At 38.1% G+C, this 22,048-nt stretch overlaps 1 protein-coding gene across 2 annotated transcripts in view; it reads left to right on the forward strand.

The window, feature by feature from the left end:
* The window catches only part of kif26ab (kinesin family member 26Ab), a 106,271-nt gene extending 86,265 nt beyond the window's left edge, over nucleotides 1-20,006 (forward strand). For both annotated transcript variants that reach the window (XM_067366787.1, XM_067366788.1), the window contains 10 exons: nucleotides 1,310-1,519; nucleotides 4,481-4,574; nucleotides 6,274-6,536; nucleotides 8,932-9,115; nucleotides 10,930-11,089; nucleotides 11,776-11,938; nucleotides 12,402-15,720; nucleotides 16,206-16,396; nucleotides 18,212-18,362; nucleotides 18,493-20,006. In XM_067366787.1, coding sequence (XP_067222888.1) covers nucleotides 1,310-1,519; nucleotides 4,481-4,574; nucleotides 6,274-6,536; nucleotides 8,932-9,115; nucleotides 10,930-11,089; nucleotides 11,776-11,938; nucleotides 12,402-15,720; nucleotides 16,206-16,396; nucleotides 18,212-18,362; nucleotides 18,493-18,671 — 4,914 coding nt within the window. In that variant the 3' untranslated portion in view covers nucleotides 18,672-20,006. The remainder of the gene's footprint in view (nucleotides 1-1,309; nucleotides 1,520-4,480; nucleotides 4,575-6,273; nucleotides 6,537-8,931; nucleotides 9,116-10,929; nucleotides 11,090-11,775; nucleotides 11,939-12,401; nucleotides 15,721-16,205; nucleotides 16,397-18,211; nucleotides 18,363-18,492) is intronic.
* Nucleotides 20,007-22,048: the final 2,042 nt, after the last annotated feature.

The raw sequence follows: 22,048 nt of genomic DNA on the forward strand, positions 1-22,048 counted from the left end.
CAGTGCAGACATTGTTTCATAGCACTGGAGCCCGAATGTTGTAATTATATCTCTGCTACAAATCACCCGTGGAATACTGTGGCTTTGTGCAGCTCTGAATGCTGTATTAAGGGCATGAGGCTCTCCTACAGTATGTTTGTTTTACTTTACTGTATTTGCTGCAAATGGTCTTAGCGGGGCTCCGTGACAAAATAGTGATAATGTGTAGTATTACTAAAGGCAGTCTATTTGTTAATGGCTGGTTTGTTAGGTTACTCTGTGTGTGGTCAATAGAGATGATACGATAATGATATGATAAAGTTCTTTAAGGAAAGTTCCCTCCCTTTTTTCAGTTGTGTTAGACTTGAAAAATGAGTTGTTATTGAAGTAACATCTACTCCATAGTTCTAAGTGCTAAGGTGCTTTTTTGTGATATCAGGGTTAATGACAATGCTTTTTTGTTATGGTCAATTAATTTATTTAAAAAATATATATTCATACATCATACAGACAATGACTTAAATACACCTTCTCTATGATTAGCAAGTTTTTAATTTCTGAATTAAAATTAATTTTAATTTTTTTCTAAGTAAAAAATCTCAGGGTAATACACTTGATTTCATATTGAAGAAAAAGACTATAAGAGTTAACTCACATAATTGAATTAAATTAAATTACTTTTTAGAAAAAAAAAAATGTAACAACTTTCCCCCAAATCAAAGTCATGTGGTGCAACCAATATTTCATTATTATTATTAAATTAAATTACTTTTTAGAAAGAAAAAAATAGTAATAATAAGATTTCAAATCATTTGACCTTTTTATAACAAGGTTAGTTAAGGTTGTGAAATGTCATGTGATGCGACTTCCCTAAAAACAATGATTTTCATTCATTAATAATTCTTTGTGTTTGTAAAAAAAAAAAAAAAACTAAATAGTTTTAAGTTTAAAAATATATTCAAAAACTTAAAAGCAAACATACAAACAAAAAGGACCTGTTCACTCATATGTATTCAAAATGTGAGTAAAATATGTTATTGATTTTAATTTGGTTATACCACATGACATTTTAAGAGTCATTAAATTCAAACTTTTCTTAAAAATGGTATAAAAGTTTTTCAAAACTTTGTGAAACCACTATGAATACAAAGAGTACATTTCTAAGAATTTTTCCTGTTTTTTATTTTATTTTATTTATTTTATTTTATTTTGTGATCTACAATGTTGTATTACAGTGTCATTGCCAAAACCTGCCTGTTTGGCATTCTCTGCCTCTGCTTGTACTTTTATCGTTACACTTTTCTTTTTGTTCTACCATTACCATTTCCAGGTCAAAGTGATGATGCGAATCTGTCCATCTCTGGGGGTTGTGGATTCATCAGAGTCCATGTCCTTCCTAAAGGTGGACACTCGTAAGAAACAACTGACCCTCTACGATCCTTCACTCAACACACAGCCCACCTCAGTGCATAGACGAGCGGTGCTGCCCGCCCCAAAGATGTTTGCCTTCGATGCAGTTTTTCCCCAAGATGCCTCTCAAGTAAGAGCTGCTGTGAAGATGTTATCATTTTGAGTTTTGTAGAGAAAACATTTTGTTAGTGTCAAGAAGATATTTGAGAAGCACACACACACATGCTTTGAAGGGCAAGGGGCTTAATGCAAAAAGACCTGTTTTGAGACACCACCGTTCTTCAAAGTATGAGCCCAACAGCTGTTTCTTTAAGTATAGAAAATAGTTTGAATTCCAGACTCGCATATCTAGCAGCTCATTCACAGTTCATTATCTGTCCTCCAAAGCTGCAGTGGCATTCATCTTAAGATAAGTGGCTAACAAATGGACATAAATAGGGAAGAGGAACTTCAGGAGACACACAAACTTGAAGATGATTAAGTGTGAACAATTTAGATGTGACATTGAGCTACTTCAGGACTAATAATGTTGTCATCTTGAAGTACTTATGTAAAGAGCCACAAGTAAAGCCAGATATTCTAAGTTCTGCTTCAAAAGCCGCTTTTCCACTGAAATTACCTTGAACAATTTGTCCCAGGAACGTTTTCCCAGCAACTTTTTTCCACCCAGACCTGTTGCTGTCTGTGTTTCCATCATGGTCTAAAGTACCGTGAAGATGATGCGCACGACTTTCCAGTTCCTGCTGGATTTAAGCTTAAAGGGATAGTTCACCCAAAAATGAAAATGTGATGTTTTTCTGCTTACCCTCAGGGAATCCAAGATATAGGTGACTTTGTTTCTTCAGCAGAACACAAATGATGATTTTTAACTCCAACTGTTCCAGTCTGTCAGTCGTATAATGCATGTCAATGGGAACTCCATCTATAAGAGTCAAAAAAAAAACATGCACAGACAAATCCAAATTAAACTCTGCAGCTCGTGACGACACATTGATATCCTAAGACACGAAACGATCGGTTTATGCAAGAAACCAAACAGTATTTATATTATTTTTTTACCTCTAATACACCACTATGTCCAACTGCCTTGATCATCCGGTGTGTGAGGTCTGAATGCACTCTGGAAGTGATCAATGCTTCCGGCGTCATGTCCAATGCTCAAGGCAGTTGGACATAATGGTATATTAGAGGTAAAAAATTATATAAATACTGTTTGTTTTTTCGCACAAACTGATCGTTTTGTGTCTTAGGACATCAATGTGTCATCTCGAGCTGCAGGGTTTTATTTGGATTTGTCTGTGCATATTTTTTTTTACTCTTATAGATGGAGTTCCCATTGACATGCATTATACGACTGACAGACTGGAACGGTTGGAGTTAAAAATCATCATTTGTGTTCTACTGAAGAAACAAAGTCACCTACATCTTGGATGACCTGGGGGTAAGCAGATAAACATCCAATTTTTTCATTTTTGGGTGAACTATCCCTATAATAAAGCCTATATCTCGTTGTCGGTTCATCAGTTGTATTTGTATTTGCACGCACCGCAACAGACTTTTAAAAATGGTGGTTGAAATAAAATGCTGAGTGAAGTCAACAAATCTAAATGCTGCGTGAACTCAACCAATCAGCATGTACAGCGCCCAAGTCCCACCCCTGAAAGTTCCTGAACTTTGAAAAAGTACTATCCCATGAGCAGGCACTTTCTGAGGGGGAAATTTTTACCCAGAACTTCATTTAGACCCTGGTTCCTGCGGTCGAAACACACTGAGTACCACCCCAAAGTCCCTATGGGGAAAGTTCCTGCGGTGGAAACGCGACTAAAACGTACCATAAGCAAAGGTAGGCAGAGACATTGTCGTGACTTCTAAGATACCTTAGAAGATCTTAGGAGATCTACATTTTTGCCAAATTCTAAAGCCCAGAATATAGCCTCTTAAGTTTTGGCACAAACACTTCAATTCATAACCATTCAAATATATAGTCCCTTTGATTAAAAAAAAAGAATATCACAATTTTACCCGATATTTGTGTATGCAATTATTTTTATGTTTATTGAAGTGTTTTTTAGCTTAGCAACGTACCAAACTCACATGCACAAGGCAAGATATAGATACCAGCCTATCGATTAGGAGTTCCTTTACTCAGGGCCAGCAGAAAGCTTTTAGGTCTCAGTGCCAGCCCAGCGAAGTCGTGTAACTGTAAATCCTCCAAATCTACTGTGTGTGTGGTTTAGTGAGAGCATGGGGACATATTTCTTAGCAAAGCACTGAGCTGTTGTTCTGTCTTTTGTAAGAATGTGTGTGTGTTATGATGTATGGGAGGAAATTGCTGCAGTCCCAAATTGTCTCCAGGGACTTGGGCTAGTGGAACAGATTGTAGCGTTATGGCCGCACAGTGCAGCCAGTGTAAAGCCCCCCATGTCTGATGAATCTGTGATGAGGAGCTGCCTCATTGATGCTTTCTGTGGTTTTCTTTTGCTAGTGAATAAATCAATGATCTCAGGATCAAAAAAGAGATTAGGTAATTTCTACTTTGCCAAAAAAAAGGTTTGGTTACATTTCACAGCTCAACTGAATGTTAAAAACTATTAGAACATTGATTAAGATTATGATGTTCACTGTTGATGAAATAATCAGTACAGCATATTTACCCTTTTAAAAAAAGTTAATATAAAACACAGTGGCTGGTTGCATAAACTGCTTAGACTAGTCTTTTCTTCAAGACTGATCCTAACTTTTTAAGGCCAGTTACATAAAAAGGTAGATCTGTCTAATTTAAATAGAAAAAGTAAGACTGTTTGCCCCTTGGTTAACTGTTAGTTATTCAAACTAAGTTTATGCAACTAATCCCACCGTCTAAAATTAATACTGAACAAGCAAATTGACTTACCAGCAATTGTTTGGTAACTTGCAGTATCTGAAACACGTTTTAAATTGATCTCGGATGTCTACATGGTTTTCACCTATGCCACCACAAAATTTCAGACCCTGTTGACTTTATTCATAGCTGACTTACTAAATAATGATGCCATGTGTTAACTGATCATTATACAGATATGAGTGTTAAGTGTTCAACTGTTTTCCCCAGGCTGAAGTTTGCTCAGGGACAGTGGCTGAAGTTATTCAATCAGTGGTCAACGGAGCTGATGGGTGTATTTTCTGCTTCGGTCATGTCAAAGTCGGTAAGTTATTCTTAATGTTTGAAATTTAACTGAATATGACAGCCACTGATCTTGTTTCACACTTCACAGATTGAAAGACACTTATGAAGACTGAAGGTCAAAAAAGGGCTTTTTTTTTTTTCAGAAATGGCAAGTGTGGAGCATTTAAGTCTGTGTGTGTGTGTCTGTCTGAGAGGCCAGAGGCTAGAGAATGTAATTAAAAGCTGACTAATTGACCCTCACAGTAGACTGCATCAGAGTTCTGTGCCAATTATGCTTGTTAGACATTGCAGTGGTTTCCTCCATTATTTACTACATGTTGTATCAGTGCTTAAGCATTATTTATGACTCTTTTAAAGGCGGACTGTCCATATGGAACAGCAGTCTTTTCTATTTTTTTATGTATATACATTATTCTAAACCAGGGATGGGCAATGTCATTCCTGGAGGGTTCAGGTCCAACCCTAATCAAACACACTTGAACAAGCTAATCAATGTCTTCAGGATTAGTAAGGCTACAGACAGGTGAGTTTTTTTATTAGGGTTAGAGCTAAACTCTGTAGGACAGTTGTACTCCAGGACCGACATTGCCCATCTCTGCTCTGAACCATGGTGTTTTTTTTAAATAGTCTAATATGACATATTGTATAAATCCAAATATTTAAAGGTAGGGTATGCAACTTGGTTGAAACTCTCTTCGCATTCTGATATATCTTCTGCGGAAATCTCAGGACCAAAAAATGTTCATCAAATAATTGCATTCGGTCCTACCTGCCTGTCAACGTGTGTATTTGCATACCTCCTCACACCATGTTAGCGCAGACATCACGTCATCAGCGCATTCCATAAGGCTAGACAGTTGTAGACAGACAGTCACAGAGTGCCACAAACAAACAGCAGGTGCCTTTTACAATTCCTCCTTAAGCAAAACAATAAGCTTATGCTGCGTCTATGCCATAACTACCGTAATTAAGAGATGGCAACCAGTGACATTGTACTTGGTGCGGTTCACATCCTCAGACTCGGATTTATGCTTTTCTATGGCAACACTATCAACGCCAAAAATAATCTGCAGCAGTCAGGTGGTACAAGCCAGCTCTCTTTAAGTTGTTTACATTCATTATTTTTGTAATGTTATGTGCTTTGAGACATGAAGTAATTTAACTGTGTTTCTCGTGACGCTTTGCAGATTCTGCTCTGGCTGTGCGCGTTCATGTGTTTTAGAGGAGGCGTGGCTTTTGACAGTGCTCTGAAGGGTGAGGGTGGGGTTCAAACAGTATCTTTTAAGTTACACTCCAAACCAGATGCAATTCAATAGGATTCATTAATTTGTCAACACTGAATGTAAAATTGGTGTGCGATGCAGTTCAGTCAGATGGCTATGTGGAACTTGATTTTGGACTAATACGATTTTTGGGTGGGTCCGACCATGACGCAGCAGAATGTATCATATTAGCAATTGGTGTAAGATTTGATGCCTGGTTTGATTTTATTTTATCTAATAATAATAATAAAAAAAAATGTCTGTACATGTACAGCAAAAAACAGTCCGAATTCAGAGTCAGTCAGAAATTTGAGACTGTCATCAGATTCTGTTCAAGTACTAATAATGTGTTATGATCTCATCAAATCAGTAGTAGAAATACCTGTACTTGAAACAGCTCATTGAGTGCTTATCATCATCTTGGCAGAATCAACAGATTTCTCTCTCTCTCACCAGGCAAGACATACACCATGATTGGCTCAGACAGCTCCATGCAAAACCTTGGCATTGCGCCCTGTGCCATCTCCTGGCTGTTCAAGCTCATCAACGAGCGCAAGGAGAAGACTGGCACTCGCTTCTCGGTACGGGTGTCAGCCGTGGAAATCTACGGCAAGGACGAGAGCCTGCAGGACCTGCTTTCTGATGTCCCCACAGGCAGTCTGCAGGACGGCCAATCGCCTGGTGTCTACCTGCGTGAGGACCCCATCTGCGGCACACAGGTCAGTAACTTGACAACTAGACGTCAACTGTAGCTTTTTTCTGAAAAACACTTTTGGTCTTATAAAATATATAGTCATTTAATTGCATACTTGGAGAATAAAATTAATTTCTTGCCAAAATTCTAATAATATAAGAATATATTTATATTGTATAAAATTCTAAAATATTATAAAATAATTCTTAATTAATAAAATAAATATATATTTATAGAAATGTTATTATTATTTTATTTTTATTTTTAAAACTAAATATTTACATTAACATTCAAAAGACTAGTGTCAGTAAGATTTTTGTTTTGACAGAAATCAAAAATTTTATTTAGAAAGGTTACATTAAAATTATCTATATAGGCAGAGGGAGAGAAAGAGATTCTGCAAATAAAAGTTTACAAAACAGAAAGTATTACAAAAATTACTAAAATGTAATTAAAAATACAACATAAAAATATAAAACTAAAAATAGTTTGTAGTTTAGTATAAGTTTAGTATAATATATATATATTATACATTCTGCCTTATTTTTACGGATATTTTAGAGTGTAGTTTATCTGACTTTATCAGCTGACTATTAGCAACAACTGCTTATTTTCACTTGCAGTATAAGACATAACAATTGAATATTTCAATTGCAAGACAGTAGAGAGCCTATTTGTGGAGAGAGTGTCTAGAAATGCCTATGTCACCTCTCTGTTGTCAGTTGAGCAGTTTTCATAGGTTTTAACTGCACCTCACTTTTTGTTGGATACTTTTAGCAGAATTTAATCACAAAATCTCAAATTAAAGGCCAGATGTTGTGGTAGTTCTATTTACCCTGTGCACCATCAGATCCATCTGGGTGAGCTGCTGCTCTGTTTCACCCTCCCCCCCTTATCTTCTACTGGAAGGGGGTAAATATCAGGAGGGGGTAGGTAGAGTTTGGGGGTAGGTAGAGGGTAGTTAAAAGCGCTGCCAGGTGTTGGCATCAGATGTTGTTTTTTTGGGGGTCCATATGAAGCAGCACATCAAAGGCTGCCTAGAGGCCTGTGAAGTTTAAATCTGGGGAGTGGGCCTATACGCCCCTCACTTCTCACCAGCATTCTCTTCTCTCTTTAGTTTTAGAGTGGCTCGTTGGCCACAGGCGGTTGGCAAGCACTGCAGGAAAGTGCCCACTATTGATCTGAAGGAACCTGCTTTTGATGGCTGCTTTTTGAAATATACAACTGATTATATCAATGTTTTGTCAAATTGAAGATATTTAAGCGCAGCAGGAATATCAAAGAAGAACATGCAGGGAACACTGATTCATTCCATTCAGCCTAATTGCTTGTTTCCTTGAAGAAGACCATAAATATGCCCAACGCATGTTTCATCTCCTTGCTGACCTCTGCCCTCTTTATCCACCACTCTCTCTCATCAGTAATCCTACTCCCTCTGTATGGGCGTATTTGTTTTTCTGATTGCCCCAGAGACTCTATTTAATTGCCTAGAACTGTGTAAAGTGGCTCAGTTATCTTGTTCTCCTTCTTCGTCAACTCCAACTAGGGATGAGCCATAGGACAATAGACTGAAATATAGTACAGTTTGAAATTTACACTTTAAGATTTGATTTGACCTTTAAAAATTACTTTCTTTGGTTTATATTTAATTCAATTCACACTTATTTGTATAGCGCTTTTCACAATACATATCATTTCAAAGCAGCTTTACAGAAAATGCCTGTCAACATTACAATTTAGAGTTACAATTTAAAATATGGCAGCATATATATTGAAAATAGCAGAGGGCCTAACACAGATCCTTGCGGCACTCCATAATTTACTGATGTTATCGTAGATTTTCCCCCGTTTAAATAAATAAAATGGTAACAGTCTGATAGGTACGATCTAAACCACCTTAATGCCTGTCCCTGAATATCAATGTAATATTGTAGTCGATCTAAGAGTATTTTATTATCTATAGTGTCGAAACTAGTATTAAGATACAGCCTTGGTCAGAAGCTAAATGTAAGTAATTTGTAATTTTAACAAGCGTAGATTATGTGCTATGATGAAGCTTGAATCCCTACTAAAATTTAGAGCCGGAGCAATCCATATTATACTGTCAAATATTAGTTATATTGTTGTTTTGTTTTTAAGTTTTAAATAATGTGAAGCTTTTGTTTAATTGTTTTGGTTTCTGTTTAAGTTCCAAAAAACAAGATCATCACATGAGATGAAGTATAAAGTATTTTATATCTTTTTTCTTGAATTTCCAGCAAAAAATTACTTGAAAAACTACAAAATAAAGTCAGTCATACTAAGATTTTAGACCACCTACCCCTAAACTCCAGCCATCTTTCTTTTCACTTGCCCTTAAAAGCCAGAATAAATCCCACACGTAAACACACACAGACTTAAACATCCTCTCCTTCTTTTAGCTCCAGAACCAGAGTGAATTAAGGGCTCCCACTGCAGAGAAGGCCGCCCTGTTTCTTGACGCCGCCATCGCAGCACGTAGCACCAACCGGCCGGATGCAGATGAGGAAGACCGGCGAAACTCGCACATGCTGTTCACCTTACACATCTATCAGTACCGCATGGAGAAGAGCGGCAAGGGTGGAAGTAAGTCTTGTGTTTGCACTGTGTGAAATGATAGTGCTACGATGTTGAAGCCTCTGTGTGTACTAAATCGATTATACTCAGTCTAGTCTACTTCCTTCTCCTCCTCCTCATTTATCCAGTGAAAGGAAAAATACATCTCAAGCTTATTAATGTAATAGCTGTGATATTACAGGCCAAATCAGAGAGTTACCAGAATCCCTTCAATTTTCCTCTCGCTCCATCGTGGTAGGAGGGAAATCAATCATGTCTGCTTTGACCACTTCATTAAACTTTAATGGAAATTTTAACAGGTAGTAATAATTCATGAGCAGCTAACAGCTCTAATCATAGTAGAAGTACCTGTCACTATGCCATCACGGTGCTAATTTGCATAGGTAAATACAGTGTTGGTCACTGTCTTTTAACAGTGGAATTGCCATGGAAGCATCTTTAAATGGCTTAATAAAGCCTTTTGATTTTAAAATTGCAAAGGGCAGACAAAAATGGCTAGGAATGGAGAAAAACGTTATGATATAGTGTTTCAAGGTCTAACATTTCTCTATGTCATCTTGTGTAATAATAATTGCCATTGTGTATGAACAACATATCTTATTCTTAGTAGTAGTCATTTGCTATACATAGCTGAGGATATAATCACTGGAACAGTTCCTCATCCGTACAGCACTCAAATGGGCATGCATTTAACCTTTTATTAGTCTAATTGTCTATCAATGGTCTGTTATCATATGGTCGTGATGAAATATATACTGTAAGTATCATCGGCATAGCAGTGGAAACTAATTCCATGTTTTCTTATAATGTTACCAAGTGGCAACATATTTATTGAAAATAGCAGAGGGCCTAACACAGATCCTTGTGGCACTCCATAATTTACTGACGTTATCTTAGATTTATCCCGTTTAAATAAACAACATGGTAACAGTGTGATAGGTACAATCTAAACCACCTTAATGCCTGTCCCTGAATATCAATGTAATATTGTAGCTGATCTAAGAGTATATTATGATCTATAGTGTCGAACGCAGCTGTTATATTCATAGGGCTCAAAGAGTAGACAGCACATCAAAGAGACTCACATGTGTATTTATGTCTCATATTGTGCATAGTTTGAATATAAGTGTTTATCTAGGCCAGCTTGATTTGTCTTTGAATCATAGTGGGCTGTTTAACTTACTCATGAATAAATCACACACAGTCTTGTCAGCCGCAGGTCTTCTCTGGGGGTGTTTATTAATATGTCTGTGAATTTGCCACTCCTCACTTTGCCTGACACTACCTCAGTGTGGGAGTGTCATCAGCGTGGTATAACCGCACTGGCAGCATCTCAAACTGTCAGTGAAATCGGTAATGAGTGGGGTTGATAGTGTATTTTTATCTTCCATTACAAGGATGGTTAAGCTGGCATTTTTACCGAATGAGATATCACCCTCTCAAGTAATCATCTGTGCTAATTTATTTTATTCAGTCAAGTTCGCTTTGTTTGCAACCATTAAACTTTTTATTTGCATAATGAACTAATTGTCATTTACTCTTTGATTTGTTTTGATTATTGGCTTTTATCTCTCTAAAAGTTCATAACCACTATAGTGTTTCCATGATTTTGTTATATTAGCATATACAAAAGATGCCAGCATGAATGTTAACAAATGTTAATGAATGTGAATTGCTAGATCAAAGCAGAGCTGATAATTTACCTGAAATTCCTGTATGATTTGTAGAAGGACAGTATGTTTGCATGGGTTCTGGCGTGAGACCCTAGGGACGACCTCTCATTTTCACCTTTTTTTTTTTTTTCTTCCTTTTTTTCTCTCCAGTGTCTGGTGGTAGGAGCAGATTGCATCTGATTGACTTGGGAAGCTGTGAGAAGGTGCTTTGTAAGAGCAGGGATGCAGGAGGAGGTCTGTGTCTGTCTCTCACTGCATTAGGAAATGTCATACTGGCTTTGGCCAACGGCGCTAAACACGTTCCGTACAGGTAAGAAAATGTAAATCTTATAAGATATTGAAATGGGTCCTGTTGCTCAAAATGTGTAGATATGGTGCTAGCACCTTTAGTATAAATATTTCTACTAGTAGTCAATATTGACAATCGACTAGCATAACTGCCAAGTGAAATATTGTATAAAATCTGAAGTATAAAATATAACACAAGTATGGCCATTAGTAGAATGTACATGATAATTCTGAATATGTGCCTGAGATTTGTTGCGTCTCCATAGAAGATGTAAAACTGAAGCATTTGAGCACATATTCAAAGATGCCAGCAACAAGCTTGTACCTGTGATCTTTGTGTTGACAGGTTTATTGTTTGACTGATGCACTGCTGTTGATCTGTATTTTGCAGAGATCATAGATGATGAGCTCATAGATCATGCATCTTTTTTTGAAATGGTTAAAAACCTGATATCTTTATAGGATCACATAAGCCTTATTTCTCACCTTTCTAAAAACCTATGCACATTTGGAAGAATTGCAATATAGACATTTTTGTAGCATTTGATTAATATCATGGCAGAAGTGTATAGTGAACCTTTCGATGGTTCTGCACTTTCAGAGAACATTTAACAGCCAGGCTCCTTTGGTATTTGAGTAAACAGCACACTTTCTGCTGACAATCTATCAACCTGTGTTTATGCTGACAATGAAAATGTATTTTTCTAGGGATAGCAAGCTCACAATGTTACTGCGAGATTCCCTGGGGAACATCAACTGTAGGACAACCATGATTGCTCACATCTCTGACTCCCCTGCCAATTATGCAGAGTCTCTTACCACCATTCAGCTGGCCTCCCGAATCCATCGTATGAGGAAAAAGAAATCAAAGGTATCTTTTTAGAACTAGAATTCAAGAACTGACTAAAATTCAAGAATACTTATAATAATGATCGGATATTGTATTTAGAAGGTCAGTGCTGATTTCAATCTTTTATCCCAAATAAAAGACTCTAACTTTTTAGAGATAACATAGAATAGAAATATGTTTTGTGCATATTAACAGCAACAGTGATTTAGATTATAATTAAGTATCATACGTTTCACTGTCATGGGACATAGAAAACGTCACATGATGTATTGAAGTTGAGGTAGTCCTGCAAAAGCTAGTCCTGGTTATATTTTGTTGTCTTGACATTTGTATAACCCTCAGAGTACAGTCAATGCATCAGCTACTTAGACATAACAAAATGTATAACATTCATGCATAGGTTTTGACAAGGTTACAACAATACCATTACATCAGAGTTCCAGAGTTATTTTTTTAAACGTTATTTTTGTGTTTTTTTGTCAAGTATGCGTCGAGTTCTTCTGGAGGGGAGAGTTCCTGCGATGAGGGAAGGATCCGTCGACCACCACATTTGCGGCCTTTCCATCCCCGGACTGTGGCCCTTGACCCAGATCTTCCATCATTCCTCAGTGATCCTGACTATTCTTCAAGCAGTGAGCAATCATGCGACACTGTAATTTATGTTGGCCCTGGTGGTGCTGCCATCTCTGATCGAGAGCTCAGTGACAATGAAGGACCCCCAGCCTTTGTTCCTATCATCCCTTCTCTTAACCGTAAGCAACGAGGGAAAGAAGGGCCAGTTGATCATGATCACTTCAAATGTAACACCTTTGCTGAGCTTCAGGAGCGATTAGAATGTATTGATGGTAGTGAGGAACCTACAGCCTTTGTTGGAGAATCTGGAGAAAATTCTGCAAGTCCTAAAATGGACCGCAGTGCAGCCAAGTTGACGGAAGGCTCTAGTTGCATTTCAGTTTCTCCCAAGACTCCTACCAAAGCACTATCATCAACACAGGACAGCATATCCAAAAAGTCAGTTTCTGTGGCCAATAAACTGCCCAGCAGTCCAAAACACAAATCCAAATTAGAACATTCGAAATTGCAAAGTGCCACATCAGACAAAGATCTCAGAGACATGTCTGAGACTGTGTGTAGGACACGTGCAGATGGTGAAAAGGTGCAAATAGATACTGGATTCCTATGCACGCCAGGAAAACAAAGTAAACCAATAGTTTCCCAAAACTCAGAGCCTGTGGTTAGGGAAAAGGTTTTTTCCAATAAAAAGTTACCCAAGCCTGCTCCCCCACCACCACAACAAAGAGACTATGGCAGGGTAAGTATTGAAACTGAAGAAAGGTCTGCCACGAGGATACCACCAATTGGGATGAGCCATCAAAAAAGAGGTGATTCAAATGGGAACTCACCTGTCAAAGTCCATCACCTCAATCCCAGGACTCCTGGGGAACTGAGGTCCAATCTTAGGGAGAGGTGCATGGAGAAGGACATATTGAGGACAACTGTAACTCTCAAACAGCCAGTGGAACTAAATGGAGAGGATGAGCTTGTATTCACTCTTGTGGAAGAGTTATCAATTGGCAGCATTGTGGACAATGGGAGGCCCTCCAGTATTGTGAGTTTCAATAGTGATTGCTCATTACAGGCCCTTGCCTCAGGATCACGACCAGTAAGCATCATTAGTAGCATCAATGATGAGTTTGATGCATATACATGCAGTGTTGGTACCTCTGAGGCAAACATTAAAATGGTGGCTCCATTACAGGAGAAAACATTTGCTTCGCACGGCAGCCGTGGTTCTTCTATCACTTCATGGCTCAGCGAAGTAAGTGTCTGTACTCTGGAGAGTGAAGGTGCCCAATCAGCAGATGTCTTTTTCCCTCAAGGTACTCATACTGGTCTAGATAGCAGTTTCTACCTTGATTCTCTAAACATGTTCCAAAGCAGCCCTCAAAAGGAACCCAAGAACTCTTTGAATGATAGTGGCTGTAGCTTCTCAGATTTGGACAGTGACAGTGCTTTATCAAGCAAACTCTCTCTTAGCAACTGCCCATCTTCACCAGAGGCCCCACAATCATCTGCCAAAAATTTGCCAAAACTCGCAAAGGCAAATACCATTCATTTAGCCGATCCCAAGTCCTTTCAAGATTCTCAAGTTGTCCAATGTAGTCTTTCCAGGAAATTAAAACCTACCTCATCTATAGCCCAGAGTAGCAGTATCAGTGGAAGCAGCTCCAGTAGCAACTGGAGACGTGAACCACCTAGGCAAGACTGCGTACCAGATCCATGGCACAGAGTAGATAGCTCATTGGAGTCTTCTACAACTTCTAATTCAGGTTCTTCGTCCAGACTGGTAAAAAATGGAATGAGTGGAATTCCTGCAAGAAAAGCAGGCACAAGCAGCAGTGTGCCTCGAATGCCCAAATCACTAGGGTCAAACCCATCCCAAAGGGTGGTGGATGGATGTGAAAAAACCATCAGCAACAGGAAAATGGAGTTCCCAAGCAAGATGCCACAGCTCAGACGAGGTGCAACAACGCTTGGGACAGTTCCAGTCATCCATACGTCCATTGATGTCAAGCTTGCACAAGATATTAGTTCCTCAACAAGCAGTTTGAAGTTCTCCTCTTTAGGAAAAAATGGAAAAGCAAGCAAGCAAGAAGAGAGTATGTCAAAACCTGGGAATGTATCACCACCTCCTCCTCCAGTTCGCAAATCCAGTTTGGATCAAAAGAATCGAATCCTGTTTCCCTCAAGTGCCTTCAAGTCTGCTTATGATGTAGGAAAGTCTTTAGCACCAAGGGCTACAGGTTTAGAGGATGACAGTGATATTTGCTCTAGGGCTGATTCAAATAGTTTAAGAGCATCTAACTTAAAGTCAGAACATAGTTTGATAAAAGCAACCTCCAGTCTCAAAGCTAGAGGAGCTAGAGGTGATACAGGACAGCTTTATGGGAGCCAGATATCTCTAGAAAGATGTGACAGTTTATCGTCTTTGGGCTCTAAACCTGCTCTTAGTCGAGAGAACAGTGGCGCTAGTCTCAATAGCAAGTCAAGCAAGTCTGTCAGTAGATTTGGATCACCTGTTTCCACCTCTTCCCCAATTGCTACCTCTCCTCCTCCTTGTATAAACCCAGTAGGCACTGTAAAAAATGGAATTGTCAAAGGCAGCCTTAATGCAAGACCAATACCTGTTAATACCAACAAAGCTCGTACTTTATCTGCAAACAACTCCAAAGCCCTTAGCTCATCCACTAAGTCTCTTCTGGCACCTGCAACAAGGAATGCCAACCTTCCACCTTCAGGAAAGACTGCGTTACCTCGAGCAACAGTAGGAGGCAATGGTAAATCCACAAGAGGAACTATAATGGGTACCAAACAAGCAATGCGGGCAGCAAACAGTCGCGTTAGTGAGTTAGCATTGGCCAACACTTCTGGGAAACATACAAGGGGTTCAGGTGATTCAGACAGTGGCAATGACAGTGGAGTGAACCTCAATGATGACAAGCATACCCCAATCCCCATTCTTCCATCTCCATATAGTAAGATCACAGCCCCCAGAAGACCTCAGCGCTATAGCAGTGGGCATGGAAGTGATAACAGTAGTGTGTTAAGTGGGGAGTTGCCTCCTGCCATGGGACGAACTGCACTTTTCTACCACAGTGGAGGGAGCAGTGGATATGAAAGCATGATCCGTGACAGTGAAGCTACTGGTAGTGCTTCATCAGCTCATGACTCTATGAGTGAGAGTGGGATGTCCTCCTCTGGTCGCACAAGGAGCTCCAAAGCACCCAAGAAGAGGTCAAATGGTAAGTAGCATCTCTTGTTGTCTATGAAGTCATCAACCCTTTGATAAGGTTATATTGCTTTTGCACTTTTTATATATGCCCTTATTCATGAATTGTGCTGAGTTCACACTGAACACAACTTTGGCTAATCTGGCTATGAAATCATGACATTTTATTACAGTCTTTATTACAGCTTTATTGTATAAATACAATGCTCATCAGATGCAATTTAGTAAGGAGGTTTGATTCTCCATCCAGCCTACATCATCAAAAGATACAAATAACTAACACATCTTAGTATTCCTTCCTATATTTGTAAAGCTTTGGTATACAATCTGTACTTTATTTCTTTATGTATTTTGAGACACAGCTTGCTTTATTTTTCTTTACCCAGCAACATTTGTAATTACTCTTTTTTTTCTCCTTTAGTTGTATAATGTTTCTATGTCCCAATTACATTTTAACTTTTCTGTCTCACATATTTACTTTGTCTCTCCATGGAACAGGCCTCCAGAGGCGACGTCTCATTCCAGCTCCCTTACCGGACACCTCTTCCCTGGGGAAGTCTGGGACCACGGGCCAGTGGGTGGACCTTCCCCCTATGTCCGGACCACTGAAAGAGCCTTTTGAGATCAAAGTGTATGAAATTGATGATGTGGAACGGCTTCAGCGTCGAAGACAGGAAAAGACAGAAGAGGTTAGAATGAGTTTTATGGGTGTTTTTCTAGAAACTGAGATCCGGTTCAGTGCATTTATATTTAATTTGTAGTCTTTTCTCATGGGAATGTAAAATATGTGAGATATGCTTTTACATCTTTAAGAGGAAAGTTACAATATAAATTGATGAATAACTATGTATTATATGTTTGGACAGTGGATAGTGCATCACGCAAGTAGCCTCCCAAAAACTGCTTTGATCTAGGTTGTGTCAGAGCAATATTGAATTACACTGAATACATTGAATGAATGGCTCTTTGCTTCTTATTAAAAGCATAATTATAATGTTAGGCCATATCCCTCTCTATCTATGATAGTAAAAGATTGCATCTGAAAAGGAAAAACTTTTTTTTTTTAAGGGAAAAATGGTTACATTTGAAACACTGGAGTGATGAAAAGCAGTTAACAGTCGGGAATTAATTGGTTTGGGGGTAAAACTGCAGGAGTGAAAATCTATGTTATCGTTTCTATCATTAATTCAGCAGGGTGAAGTTCTAAAATAGCTGCAAGAAGATATTCCTCAATTTATCTGTCAGTGTTTTTAAGGCCACTTGGTATTGCAATGGAATCATGTGCCGAATCATGTGCCTTCTATAGCATTAGAGCACAGGGGTATTATAGTATTGCATGTATTTTGTGTATCTCCACATCTTAGTATAGATTCTTACATTAGGGGCTTTTGCACTGGGTAGTTCTAAGCCACTAGGGTGGTTCCCCAAAAACTAATAGTTCCCCTAGGGCCTTTCCTGGTTGCATTCGCACCTCCAGTAGGAACTATGAAGTGACGTAAGCTGTGCTTGTTGTTGTGACTTTTATTTTTGTCTTTATTTTGACATTGCTGAAAACGTCAGAACCTGAGCACACAGCGCTCACATTCTCCGTCTTCATTAGTTTTCCATCTGTTTAACAGCCTGTCGAATATGTTATTAGATAGAACTGTTATACAAAGAAAGACAGTATATGAAAAAGTAGCATTTGCTGTGCGGTTGATGTCCATTGTCATTAGCTGAGCAGAAATACAAAATCATGTTCCGCTTGATCCCCTCAAATTGTGTTGGATTTTCTCCCTAACTCGAGAGGTCCATCTATCATTGTTTTCCATGTTTGTAGACTTAGGTTGTGGACTAAATATATAGACTATAAACTGTGTGTACACGGCTTTTTTAAAAATGGCGAGTGCCGGTGTTTCGCGTATGTTCGGCCAATCAGCATACACTTACTTTACTGGTAGTTCCTATAGTTCTGGGTTAGACCCTACTTTGAAGAAGAAGCTAATTTAGTTCCCCCAAAAGGAGTTCCTAGAACTAAAATCATTCCTAGTTCCTGCGGTGCAAACACGGCAAAGTACGGTTACTTCTGACAGTAGTTCTAGGAACTATGAAAAGGTTCCTCCAGGTGAGAAAGCCCCTATTCTTTTCCTCTTTGCTCAAACAGTCAGTTCAGGGTGTTGAGAGGGTATATTAATTAATTGACATGAATGTGGTTTGATTGTATAAGTGAACCAGAATGTAACGCAAGGAAGCTTGTATTCTTCTATTACAATGCCTGAAAAGACTCACAGTAGTTCTGTATCCTATGGTTCTTTTGTGCAGCAAATGTCATGGTCAAGGAAAGATTAAAGTAAGTTTAAGGAATCAGAATTGTACTACTTTTTTTCCCTCTCAATCAATCCTGACCACACACTGAAGTGCAGTCTCACTCGATAAGCCCAAAATGATTTTACCTCATTCTTACAGTCAAAAGTTTGTGGCTTGGAACTGTTATTTTAACCATCCTGTCCATCTTCTGTCCACAGGGCCTGATGTATTTTAACACTAAATTGAAGGTCCTTGAGAAACGACAGCAGCAAATCAGAGATCTCAGAGCCAAGCATAAGTTTCTGAAAGAAGAGCTGGAGGACACCAAGTCTAGACTAATGATGGATCCCAGCAAGTGGATAGGAGAGTGTAAGTATTATATCTTTACGCTAGTTTTGAACTTGTGACTGGCAGTGCTTCTAATAGACAGAGTAAAAAGTTCATTCTAAATATTTCCAGTCCATTTCTTGACATAACCGTGTTTTGGTGTGTTTCACAGTTGAGGTGGATCAGGATTTGGATCAGGAGTCGCAGGAGTACTTCGAGGCATTGGAGCAAGCTACGGCCGAACTGGAATACTGCGTCAACCTATGCAAGTCTCGCGTCATGATGGTGACCTGCTTTGATATTCGAGTAGCATCAGACGTGCAAGAAGGACCGCGAGAGGTTGAGGTTTAAGAACGTGATGTGGTGATCGATGGACAACGAGAACGAGATGGAGGAAGACAGGACCCTGGATGTCTGAAAGGAAGGATAATGAAATGTAGCAGCCGGTCCAGTGATTCCAAGAAAACTCATGGATCAAAGATGATCTTAATAATAGAATGGAAAACGGAATTCTGCATGAAGTAGGAACTTATTATCTTCTGGAGAAGACAAAACTGTTCTGGTTATATGCAGTGCCTCATAACAAACATGGAATAGACTTACTCAAATGGAAAGCCAACATGCTTTGATGCGTTTGACGCATTTCCTTACCCAAGGAAAGAGAAGAATCATTCTCACTTACCGAAGAGTTATTCAACCACACCACAAAGTGCCTTTTTCATATGACTGTTTTGTACATTTGTTGTCAATCATTATTTTTTCTACTGGTGCTAGTGCTATGACCAGCATACCCAAGCCGAACCATTTTTTTTTTTTATTGCATTGTATAGTGTATTTATATGAACATACAGTGTGTGAACTATGATTTTGGGTGCGGAAGGAGAGCAATAAGCTGAACTTCCATGCTTTGCCTTTGCCTCCTCTGAACTATCACCTCTGTCAGCATATTGTTATTAAACCTTTCGAGCCTTATGTTGTATTTGTAGTTACTGTCGGAGTGTTTTTCTATCGTTCAAAGGTCTTTTTAAGGAACACAGTATCACTCAGCAATGGACAGTCATATGTAATACAAGCCAGTTTTCATAAAAGTGTTTGGTTGCCTTGATTCCAAACTTTCCAAACTGGACTGAAAATGGATGCATATCTACTTTTAACATATTTATTTCCCAGGTAATCGTATAGGTGATTTGAATTGGTACTAAGTTTGCTCAGCCATGTTGAATGTACATTAAAACATTTTAATGAACAGCACAAAAATTCCCAAGAATGTAAAATCTCAAGCATTGTTATTGGTTCTTATCGCATAAATACATGCAAGTCAGTGTCATTGTTATGCCTGCGATGGATTTGTGTTGCTAGAGGTGCAATCTATTAAAATGCAGATTGGCCTCTTGTTCTTGTTTACTTTAAATAGACACTTTGGCAAAGGGCATTCATCAGTGTAACCTGACATGTCTAGCTCAGCCTTTCTCTGTGGACACACTGTGTGCTGCATTAAAAGAGCTCTGGCTGTGATTAAAGAGGGGTGAGGTGACATTTGTGCGGTACAGGAAGGACTCTTTTTCACACGCTTTCAGACAACAGCATCCTAAAAGTAACCATAAAAATATCTGATGAGATTTTAAACACTGTGGCCCGCTCAATGGCATATTTGATGCTATTAATACACCTTTTTTATAGACTTTTGATCCTGTCATAAAAATATTGACTGTCCATCCCTGTTGAAAAAATCAGCATATGCTGGTAAGGTATGTTTTGAAGCATGGCAGCTGGTTTGAGCTGGTTTAAGCTGGTCCTGAGCTGGAGCTAGTTGCTTAGGACCAGTTTAGGTCCAACACTTGACCAGCATAAACCAGCTCAAACCAGCTGCCATGGTTCATACCTGAAACATACCTAACCAGCATATGCTGTTTTTTTCAACAGGGATGTCCTCAAACATTATTAAAGTCCAGTTTATGATGAATTGCAGGTTTTTTTTAACTACACTGTGGATGTAAATCCAAGCCTTAGTCCTATGCATCCATGTAATCATGGTCTTGAACAACCAACCTCAGCAACTGCAACAGGAAGTATTTAGCACAAATGACTGTCTCAACGGCTAGCCTTCACGTGATCTATTATCGATATTTTCAGCGCTCATTGTGCTGTTTAATAACTGCTGTAAAAGACCACCTGCATTTCTCTGATGTCAAAGACGCCAGAATTTCGCTGGTGAAAGTGTTTTAACATGTAGCTGCCAGAATGACTTTCCTGTTACTTGTCTATCAAAGGCTGTGAATGACCTTTAGATCTCATTCGACATTTAAGAAAATCAAAACCTTTTCTTGGATTTATTTACCTTTATAAACACTCTCAGGCCCTTTTTCAAGATGCTGCATGAGATTTGTATTTTTTTCTAGACTTCATTCTTCATCTTTGAATTTTGTAATGATTATGCTGGCATTCACTATACTTTATGAACATGGATTTAACTGACACCAAACTGAAACTTTTTTTCTTCTTTTGAATGAAAGCTGACAATGTATGTTGTGTCATGTTTCATATCAAATCATATTTTCTAGCTTTGGTTTTGTAAAGAATTTTCTGACCCTCTGTATAAATGTATTATATGGCAGCTTGGGATAACACTGTTTTTCTTGTGAATAAAAATGTCCTTCTTATCTGTCTTGGTTTGTCCATTTCTTTTAAAAATGTATGTGTCGGGAATATTTATTTCATCATTTAGATGTTTCTTTTTTAGTGTTTCCTAAGTAGAAACTTGATTACAGTTTCAATTGTAGATTTTCTGAAGAAAACGTTAAGAAACTCACCTAAACTTGTGGGTGGTTGCCTGGACATTGCTATACAGTTGTTAAAGTGTTCTGGGTGTTTTTAATGCATTGCTATGTTGCTGCTATGGGTTTTTGAAAAACCCTATAACCCATATTTAGTGTTTGATAAAATCAGTAATATTAATAAGTTTAGTAATATTAATATACAGTCAAACCAAAAATTATTCACACATTTAATTTTTTTGTATTTTTGATAAATTTTTACTAGTGGGTGCAGGACACTATAGTTCATTTATGAAAGTGAGTATAGCAAAATAAAGTAAACTGTATACCCAAAAATTCTTACAGTGGATACCAGTAAAATTGATAAAAACTTGGAACCAAAAATTATTCAGACACTTTGGCCTGACTGTGTTTTACGTGTTATCTGACATAATTAAGATACATTTTTTTCTGACAGTTTAACTCTGAGATCTTGTCATATTTTATTACCATTTTTAAACTATAGTGAATAAACTGTATTAATGAATGAAATGTTCAAGGTTTCTGAATAAATTTTGGTTTGACTGTAAGTAATATTACTTATTAGTAATATTAAAATAAAAATCATATGTGTGCATAAAATATATCAATATAAAATACTGATAAAATATTATTATTTGTTTGCAGTCTATTTCTTGAAGTCCATTGCAAACTCGCCAGTGATTGGGCAAAATATTGTGGCACATTGCAAATCAGCATGACTGTCACACTTAAAAACTAAACTTACCAGTGCAGATTTTGGTAACTAAATATATTTAATTGTCATATAAACAAAGCATCCCTCACTGTTTCTTTGTAAATAAAGAACACTTGTGTTATGTTCCATGTTTACATCTATATTATTATGAAATGCCTTTCAAATATGTTAAATGTCAAGGACAAACATATGGCTAGAAATGTGATCATAAACTACTT

This window comes from Chanodichthys erythropterus, chromosome 18 (assembly GCF_024489055.1).
Source record: "Chanodichthys erythropterus isolate Z2021 chromosome 18, ASM2448905v1, whole genome shotgun sequence".
NCBI lineage: Eukaryota > Metazoa > Chordata > Actinopteri > Cypriniformes > Xenocyprididae > Chanodichthys > Chanodichthys erythropterus.